The 10,286-nt window shown below is 38.5% G+C and overlaps 1 protein-coding gene across 1 annotated transcript; it reads right to left on the bottom strand.

Moving 5' to 3' along the window:
* Positions 1-5,824: 5,824 nt before the first annotated feature.
* On the bottom strand, positions 5,825-10,206 carry LOC145818950 (protein CHLOROPLAST J-LIKE DOMAIN 1, chloroplastic-like). Its single transcript, XM_082912934.1, has 5 exons — positions 8,822-10,206; positions 7,886-8,011; positions 7,642-7,737; positions 6,629-6,700; positions 5,825-6,158 (listed from the first exon to the last, which is right to left on the bottom strand). Exons 1-5 carry the CDS (start codon positions 8,852-8,854, stop codon positions 6,096-6,098), a joined length of 390 nt encoding a protein of 129 aa, XP_082769060.1. The 5' UTR covers positions 8,855-10,206; the 3' UTR covers positions 5,825-6,095.
* Between the last annotated feature and the right edge of the window lie 80 nt (positions 10,207-10,286).

Below are 10,286 nucleotides of genomic sequence, written 5' to 3'. Positions count from 1 at the left end.
TTCCACTGGTTTCCCTCTGACCAGCTCGTCTTCGTCTCTGACGTCGAGTCCTTTAATGATCATAGCCTCCTTTAGCTTGACCTCTTTAAGTGAAGTGACGTAATATTCTCTGGCCACAGTCTGCTCTCCCCTCACCGTGCTGACCCCAAGGTCGATGGGGAATTTGACGGCAAAATGGAAAGTGGATGTGACAGCTTGGAAAGCATTTAGGGCGGTGCGGCCGGGGATAATGTTATAAACGGAGGGACAATCGACGACGAGGAAAGTGAGCAACTTTGTGGTCTGCCGCGGATATTCTCCGATTGTGATGGGAAGATCGATGGAGCCTATGGAGGTCACCCGATCTCTAGTAAAATCGACCAATGGGGTTTGGAGAGGGGATAGACTTTTTTCCCCGACCTTGAGCTGGCGAAAGGCATTTAGGAAGATGATATCTGAGGAACTGTCGTTGTCGACGAGAACCCGTCTGACTTTGTAATTGGAGAGGAGGGCAGAGATAACGAGGGGGTCATCATGGGGTAACGGATGCCTGTGCAGTCGGCCTCCGTAAAGGTGATGGGCTCCATCTACCGCTTGGGCTGTTTGGAAGGGCGGTCCAATGTGGCAACTTCTTTATCTGAGTCCGGCCTTATTTTTCTGAGTTCCGCCCGCTGAGCCAAGCGGGATGGTCCTCCACAAGTGAGCCTGCCAGCAATAACTCTGATCTCTCTAACAGAGGGGGGCAGGGTTGCCCTATGCCCGAGGTTGCTGTGGAGGCCTATCATGGCTTGGGTTAGGTTGTGTGAGTTGTTGAGGAGGGGTGCGCCGGTGGTTGTTTCTGATAGGTTCAGTCATTTGCCTTTGCTAAGGGCGGGCTGCCGTGAACTAACTAAGACGTCCCTGACGTATCAAGCCCTCAACTTGGTCTTTGAGGTTAACACACTCCTCTATATTATGGCAGTGGTCCTGATGAAAACGACAGTATTTGGACTGGTTTTGCCGGTTGGAAGGAGACCGTGACGGTTGGGGCCATTTTAGGGGATTATCTCGTTGGATCTGGTTCAAGACTTGTTCCATGGGAAAATTGAGGGGTGTGTATCGTTCGAACCGGTCGGGCGATCGGGTTAACGCCGACCGGTTGGCTCGGGCTAGTCGATCGGTATACTGAGGTGCTCGGTGAGTGTACTGGGTGTTGCTGGTTTCAGAGTCCTTTCTCTTCTCTCTGGGGGTCGGGTTTTTGGCTGTAGGATCTTGTTGGGCGGCTAGGGAATCCTCGGCGTTCATGTATTTTTGGGCTTTGGAAAGTAGGGTTGCCGTGGAGGTTGGGGGGTTTTTGGAGAGGGAAAAAAGGAAATCAGATGATCGTAGACCGGCCGTGAAAGCCGTGACGATGACCTTGTCGTCGTTTTCCGCTACCTTCAGGGCTTCGGTGTTGAAGCGGGTGACGAAGCTGCACAGCGACTCCCTCTCGGTCTTACGCATGTTGAGAAGCTGGGTTGCCGGACGCCGCTGGCGCTGGGCACCAATGAAATGGCTGAGAAAGGAATCACTTAGGTACTGGAAAGTGGAGACAGAGTCTATTGACAGTTGACTAAACTAGAGTCGAGCCGACCCCTTGAGTGTTACGGAGAAAGCTCGACACATGATCTCGTCTGGGAATGCATGGAGGACCATGAGGGTCCTATAAGTTTCCAAAGGGTCAATCAGGTCCGTTGTGCCGTCGAAAGAGTCAAGCGAGGGCATTTTGAACTTAGGAGGTAAGGGTTTGTCCCTGATGGAGGCAATGAACGGTGAGTTAGCCGTGGTAGATGGTTTATTCTGTATGTTCTGCATGACTCCTTGGAGCTGGAGCTTCATGGCTCAGAGTTTTGCGTCCCAGAGAGGAACGTTGTCACTACTGGAATGCAGCGAAGGCTGGACACTACTAGCCTCTCCCTCGGCAGTGGGTGCCTGGACCAATGGATATGGGGCCCGGGGTGATGGGTTCATATCTGGGGGAGGGGGTTGCAAGCCTTCCAAGTTGGGTGGGTAGGGCTGTTGGATAGGATGGCTCGGGGCTCGTTCTTGGTTGGGTGGGATATCTTGAGGTGGAGGATGAGGGACGGGAAGGTCTCTTTGAAGCAAAGCATTGATCAGGGTTTGGTTCTGCTCTGCTAAGCGGTTGATGTTGTTGGTATGTTCTGCGAAGTACTACGGCGGGTTGTTTGGATTGGGAGGGTCGGCTTGGTGGTCAGCAACATTGTGGTGAGAAGCCATGGATCTAGTTGTGACCATCCACCTTGGTGGGTGGTAGGGAGGGGTTATTGGAAAGGGGTCTCCGGCGACAATGAGTACAACTGGCGCACGGAGCAAAAGGATTCCCACAGACGGCGCCAACTGATGATACAACGTGTTCCAGATGAAACGGGTCGGATTGATCAACGCTTCCCAAACCGGTGCCCAAGGTACTAAGCCCACAGAGAGATCTACACAAGAGTTCAACGGGGAACGGGGAGTCCCCCAGCGAACCCTCCGACGAGCAAGTTAGAAAAAGAGATGGAATGTAGAGATAAATTAGTGATAGAAAAGCTTAACCCTTTCTTTGTCTTCGATGTCTGCTTATATCCTCTGCTAATCATTTCGTTGTCCCTTCCGACCTATCACCTTGGCCGAAAGTCTATGCTCTAGCTTACCTTGTTCAAGGTAAGGGTTATCGCAATAAATGCTGCAGGAAAGCTCATTAATGGCTGATGTGTGGTGTAATAACTTTGCATGATTTTTGTTGAGGCCGTTCTGTCCCGACGGGGAAGGGTTATCGCAATAAATGCTGCAGAAAAGCTCATTAATGGCTGATGTGTGGTGTAATAACTTTGCAGGATTTTTGTTTGCTGATGTGGGTAATTCTCTACTTGCCAAGTGTTTAGATGTTACTGATGTTTGGTGCAACGCTGGGTTTCACGAGTGTTGGGTTTTAGTATTTGAATCATGGATTGGATCTGAGGTGGTGGGCCATATCCTTTATGGGCTTACTCATGTCAATATATATTATTAAAAAAAATTAGAATGATATGATAGTTGTAATAATATAATCTCACTATATTTGTTTTAAAAAATATATGCATCGTATTTTTGAAAAGAAAAATGCTAATGAATTTTCTCAAACTAGTTTTTTTTTTTTTTTTTTTAACTCAGTATCTGTATCTTGGACTAACTAATCCGGGATCCAATCCCACCATCTACACTTGTGAAGGTCCCAATTAAAATCAAAACAAAACCCGTATGGACAAATCCGGAAAATTTGTTTGCCCTACGTTAATGTGAGTTTCCTACACTAAAAATTACATACAATTTAGTCCTTAAAAAATTTAGACTAATCACAGGCTATAAATATCTTGTAACTCAAAAACTAAACACTCAACTTATCATAATCTAAACATTTCCTTTAAAATGTGGGCTCCAAGCTTCCAATTTTTTCTAGGTGATTAATTTACAATTAAGTAGCGTAATTTATCTATCCTTATTCTTTATTGTTAGTAAAACATTTGTTTTTTGAGAACCAGTAAAACATTTTTTTAGTGAATTTTTTTTTATTTTTTAAATGTAATTGATTAGAAGAAAGGACAGCCAAATTCGTGATCTTCTATACACAAGTGCATTTTATTAAGGATTAATTACCTAAAAGTCCTATCTACATATTTGATAGTAGTTTAAGTCCTGTCAAAAAGTTTTTGAACCAGTAAGTCCCATTTACAGGTAAGAGCATCTCCAACCCATCCTTCAAAACTTCAAATATGAAGGATCCTTTCTAATATTGAGCTCCAACCCATCCTTCATTTCTTCCTCCCAAATGATGGAAGATGGATTGATCCTTCAAATATGAAGGGAGGATGAACAAAATGAAGGAGCCTCTAAAACACTATTCACTCTACATTTCTTATTATATTCAAAATAACTTTTAATATGTAAATTTAATTTTTATAAAATTGACATCAATAAAAAATATAAAATCATACTTTTAAAATGAGTATAATATTAAATATATTTTACAAAAATTTTAAAATTAAATATTTATTAATGAACAAAAATTACTTTTTCATTGGAGTTTGAATGAAGAAAATGAAGGTTTGTGGTTGGAGTTTGAATGAATAGTGACCTCCTCTATATTTACTTTTTGAATAAAAAATATTATTTTCATCCTCTTAAGAAGAGGATGTGGTTGGAGATGCTCTAAAAAGAAGTTTTGCCCTTTAACCCAAACAACTGTATATCTAATAAGATTGCCAAACATCCATTGTTGTCTTCATTCTCTCTCTCTTACTTTTACACCCACTCCCCAACAACAGCCACCACCAAACATCCCCTTCTCTCTCATTTCTTTTCTCTCTTTTTTTTTTTTTTTTTTTGGTTTCAGACTATCTCTCTCTAATATAAAAAATGAAGCCAAAATACATTCGACGTAGTTAAATCATAATTTTGTACTCTCTCATATTCTCTCCCAAGGACCATTTCAATGGCTTCCAAAGAACAAAGCAGCCCGTAGGCTGAGAATGTTTGTAGGTAAAAACCGAGACATTCTCAGTTCCAAATCTGAGAATGTTCTCAATTTAAAATTGAGAATGATTTCAATTTTTCTGTGTTAAAACTGAGAATATTATCATTTTTTCAATTTTAAACTGATAATATTCTCAATTTTAAAACTATAAAAAATTGAAAAATTTCTCAGTTTACACATCTTGAAATCAAGAAGTAATGAAGACTTCTGTTTTTTCAGTTTTTGCATTTGCTTCTATATGTGGTCCATGGTGGAACAGTGCTTTTTAGTTGTGTATTATTCTACTAGTTAATAAACTCCTTTATGACATGCAGCATGTATTTAGTCCTTCTGTTTTAGCTGAGATGATTAGACCTGACGGCTCATCCGCAATCTGTATCAAGTGGTGAATCTCTATCTACTGAGTTGGCTCATGGAAGAAGTGGTCAGCGGCATCAGCGGAGAAGGCGTCGCCAGTGTTGGTGACAGTGATACCACGGCTGTGGCAAGCGGTGAGGTCGACGTGGTTGAGGTCAGTGCTAGAGCCGACGACGCACTAGATGAAGGGGAAACGATCGAAAGTGTCAGAGGTGAGAGGGGAGAGACCGAGGCAGAGGAGGAGTCGTACGGAGGAGACCAGAGACTGGGTCTGTGGGAAGGGAAGAGAGAGAGAGAGAGAGAGAGAGAGAGAGAGAGAGAGAGAGAGAGAGAGAGAGTCTGTTTGGTTGTTGTTGTTGTTGTTGGGGAGTGGGTGTAAAAGTAAGAAAAAAAGAATGAAGACAACAATTGTTTGGCAGCGAGGAGGTCTTGAAAGGGTAAATTGATCTAATAAAAATTAATGAGACTTGAAGGAACAAATAATTTTATCTAGAATTTAATAGATTATAAATTTACAAAATGAGACTTGTATGTAAATGTCCCTTTTATTAATATTATTTTCAAAGAAACTTTTAAATATAATGGTACACTAGATAAAGATTTCATTTTAAATTGTTTTTCATAAGAAAACCCAAAATGTCATTTTTAACGTGGTCTACGTCATACTGCAAAAGCACCAAAATCGACCTAGATCCAAGAATTAATTTGTTGTATAAAATTATGGGCGTCCCCAATGCTACAACCCACCTCAATTTATACAATATTATCATTGAGGGAGTACTAAAGATGTGTGACAATCACCTAAGAAATGTGGAAAAAAATATAATTGAAACAAAGATCTTGAAATGCCCCTGTATAGCCAAATAAAGATAGAAGAAAAGTTACTTATCAAAGTCAAATGCATTTAAAAATAAAAATAAAAAATTGTAAATAACTAGAAAAACAAGATATAGGGAATAAATAAAAACCATAGTGATTATTAACAAAAATTTTGAATTAGCAAAGCAATATTCTTCCTAAATTCGCGTGTATACCGATGCCTTGCTAATTTTAGTCCTCAAAGGGCTTCTGATTCACTTCAAGTTCATGACACAACCAATACTTTTTCCTTTCCCTTTGATATCTTTAAATTGTAAAATTCAGTCTATTTGACAAAATTTCATAGCCAAAGTATTGGAAAACACAACAATAACTTGATATCTTGTCCCGCAGTGTGTGAAGTGATTCGTCATCTGTAGTATGATGCCAAAACATAGAGCATGAGTGCGGTTGAAGCAGTGACAAAAAGTTCCTGCACAAGCACAAACTCGTCAATGCGTAACAAGCACATGGAAGCAAGAAATTAACAATAGACGAGGCCCAATAAATTGAAATTAAGGCCCCGCTTGTTTTGAAGTAACATAACTAGCACTGAAAATATTTTCTTTGTAAAAGAATTTCATGTAATATAATTTGCATTTACATTATTTTGTTGGTGCATGGCTACATTGTTCCAAAAAAAAAAATCAGGAAGCCTTTTATAATTCAGAGAAGAGTGGTCAAGGAAGACGTTGATGAAGTTGGAAGTGGGGTCTATGTGGGAAATGTAGAAACAACTCATTCTAGATATATAAGCAGAAACGTGGTGGTGTATAGAAACTGAGCTCTCTAACAGTTTGGAAACGTAGAAACCAGATATACAGAAATTTAAAGCATGAATGTCACGCATGTACTTATACGCTGAAAGTATGTTTCTTCTATAAAACAGATTACTGTTAGTACCTGGTTATTATATAGAAAAGCAGGAATGTAACTACCAACAAACTCGATCAAATTCAGTACACCAGTGAATCCCTGCAATAAACAATCAAGAAAATTTGATGAAAATCAAAGATGATCTGATGTGGAAATGTTAACCATCTAAATTCACATTTTAAAACCAAACCAAACTAAGCTGTCTCCCCCCAAATTCCCATCAAGTGTGGTTGGCTACCTGAATAATTTTCATCATTGTGCTCTGTCAATGCTAGTAAAATTAAATAAATTCATATATTCTTTTTTCTACCATATCCATGTCAGTCAAGTCTTCCCCTTTCTCTAACATTACTATTTATGATGATCATATCACTCTTCCTTACCATTGCATCTATAGATCTTTGCTCAGCCTATTTTCTCACAACTTACCTTCAATTGGTGCTATTTTTGCTGGCTTTTAATGGTGACTCTCCATTAGCTTCTTCTAGGTGAGATTTCTAAAATGTGATTTACACACACACACACAGACCAAGGATGCTTATTCCGTTTCTATTTTCATTTTCCCCTTTTCTGCATTATGTTCTTTCTTCTAATTCCAGCAGTAGTGTGCACACAACACAACTATGGCCCTTGAAAGAAGGCTACTTTCCCCAAATCCTAGATCTTTAATAACAAATCTTACTCTAGTTTACCCCACCAATGCATCTCTAAAATCTTTATTTGACCTTAATTCTATATAATTTCAACAAAATTTTCCTTTAAAATATGTAACAAGTTTACCCTTGAACCGGAACCAATATAGCAAAGCCCCTTTCTTTAAGCACTCAGTCCAAGTAATCTTTATTCCTTTAATTCTATAACATGTAAGACCTCATTTCAATCCCAATTGATCTTAGTTTCTCAATCTTAAACACAAGAAAATCAAGCTCACACCATTATTCAAAATTAGGCAGCCTTAATTCCTTTACTTATAGCTCCGTCATGCATCATATGTGAATAATTTTTGGAGTTGTACAGAATACTCCAATGGAAACACATACCAAAGATGAAAGAGCTATACAACCAAAAACCAGCGCTAGAGAACGAAGAAGCCTTTTTCCCATTCGTAATGCTCGCCCTTCATCTTCACCCTCCTCCTGCAGCCAATACCCACTTAAATAATCGGCAAATAAAAATGATAATAAGTAGCAGGTTCCAAGATAAAAAGTAAACATGCTTCTTTCAGCAGACACCATTAAAGATGGAAAATGACAATCCAAACTTCCAGATCTAAGCACAGCTCACCGTAAATGTTGGAGATGTAGGTGGTTCGAAGGCTTTCAACTTTTCAAAAATCCGATACACAAACACAAAGGCTAGGAACTGCAAAGGTTTCCATTCAGCATTTCGCTTGATAAAAACCCAAGCAGTCTGCAAAAAAGACCAAGAGAAAAGATGAGGATCAGTAACATAAAAATAGAAGGAAGGAGCAGTACCACGTCAATTAAAAATCTGAAGCAATATAAAGAAAATAAAAACTGATTCTTCTAGTGCATTACAGTAGTCATGCTGTGGCTTAAAATATTGGCTTGTTTGGCCAAGAAACACAGTCCACCACATATACCACACAATCTAAAGTGGGTTGAAACTCAAATCTCATCTTAATGTCTCTAACCGGACAATAATCAGTAAATTTGCACCAAATCCTTTTCTCAAGGTTTCAGGCAATCTAAGAAAATTTGTAAAATTTTGACATCTAAAAGGGATATTTTACACGATTTGGATCAATATTGCCCAAATGGATCGTAAGATAATTTGATCAGGATAGGGATTTTAACCTGCCATCTTTGACTGCCAAAATATTTTATTGCAATAATTTGAAGGATATGAATATAGTTACACTAGTTCGAAAGAACAGACCCATTTATAATAAATATCATGTATTTCAGATCTTTAAAAGGTTGAGCACTATAAAAATTACGAAATAGCCAGAAGCTACTTGATGATGACAACCAAAAAAAAAAAAAAACCACCCCAAGAGAAAGTTAAGCATATACAAAGTAATGAAGCAGATATGCAAGAATGCAATTCGGGACTAGCATATTAACATATAGAAAGAGCATGAATTAGGATTTTGATAATGAGACGTATATATGTATCATTGTAATTTCTGCCTAGGTCATTGGAGAGGAACTAGATCCGCAGATAAAAAAATAATAAAGCAATAATTTCACCACTTACAAATACAGCAGATATTGCCAGGTTGATACGCATATCTTGAACACTGGACTTGGTGAACCTGAAACCGCAGCACACAATGGATTAAAGAACTACATAATGTTGTAAAAGTACCCAATATATTAACAAATGGTTGTAGGGGATAAAAAGCTGGGAAGATTAGACTGGAATATCCTGACTATGTAATAATTATATATTCAAAGGCATGATTTCAAGAAAATATATATTAAATTTTCACAAAGCTATTCAACACTCTCCCTCACATGCAATCCTGTTTTGCACATGGAGAGACGAGAACCAAGATCTCCCCCAACCTAAGTTCCGACCTACGTTACACAGACTCGGGTGCAGGTATCAGGTACGGGTGTGCATCTAAGGGTCGGACACTTTAAAATTAAAAATTAAGAATACGTGGATATGGATCCAAATTAGGATATGGGTACAGGGATACGTTAAATAGTTATTTTTAAATATATTTATTATATGAAGACGAGTTTAAAAAGTTCAAGGAATAACAAATTTTATTAAAAAAAATAACAAATAAATAATAAATAAAAATTATAAACATTATTTTAGACATAAAATAAATTATATCATATATGATAAATAAATTATTTTAATTTTAGACATAAAAATTATTTAAAAATTATTTTATTTATGATATATTATATTATATAATATTTTTTTGAATAAATAATATTATATAATATGAATAATATTATATTAAAATAGTTTATATTATATATAATTCAAATTATATTAAAAAGAAGAGTCAGAGACAGACTGATCAAAAAAGAAAGAGAGAGAGAGGGAGAGAGTGTGATGAAGAGACGATCGAGATTGAGATCAAAGGGGAAGACGAAGGAGCACAGTAGATCGACTTCGCAGATCGATCAACTTCACAGATCGATCGATGCTCTGCAACCAAGTCAGATTGAAGTCAAAGGTCAGGTTCTCTCCTCGCTCTCTCCTCTTTCGATTCTTCTGCCGTATCCGTTTATAAGGAGCCGTATCCTGGCTGTATCTCGCACCCCCGTGTCGTGTCGTGTCGACACGAGTACCTTCGAAATTCCAAAGAGTCCGTATAACATAGGTTCCAACACAATGTTAGGCTACCACTAGTCCCAAAAGCTTAAGTCGTTAGAAAATTAGCCCAACAAATATCAAGTTATTCAACAATCATCAATAACCATATGGATTCAGTATGTAGCAAATGAGGCAACGGATGTTGATTGGGCATGGTCAGGGGCAGGTTTGAAATACAAAAAAGACAAATCAACGCATAAGAGAAGAAGTCATCGAAATATATGCAGTAATACCACGGCCAATTTTCTCCTCCCCCACTCCATTTGATTAGAAACTTCTGTGACCTCTTTTATTCCATGTTTTTCAAAATTAGCCATTTAAATATTTTTTAGATATAAACGCTTCATTATGGTTCTCTTCTCCCCCTTATTCTTGAAAGAAT

This window comes from Camellia sinensis, unplaced genomic scaffold, assembly GCF_055761805.1.
Source record: "Camellia sinensis isolate YWXY unplaced genomic scaffold, ASM5576180v1 Unanchor669, whole genome shotgun sequence".
Classification (NCBI taxonomy): domain Eukaryota; kingdom Viridiplantae; phylum Streptophyta; class Magnoliopsida; order Ericales; family Theaceae; genus Camellia; species Camellia sinensis.
This window is presented reverse-complemented; position numbering and strand designations above follow the sequence as displayed.

Bases quoted from the DNA above. Each gene is read 5' to 3' on its own strand.
- LOC145818950 (XM_082912934.1), bottom strand. From the start codon at position 8,854: ATGCGTATCAACCTGGCAATATCTGCTGTATTT. The intron at 6,701-7,641 runs GTATGTGTTTCC...TGTTTATTGCAG, and splicing joins GTATAGCTCTTTCATCTTTG to GGATTCACTGGTGTACTGAA. The intron at 6,159-6,628 runs GTACTAACAGTA...GTGCTTGTGCAG, and splicing joins CTTTTCTATATAATAACCAG to GAACTTTTTGTCACTGCTTC.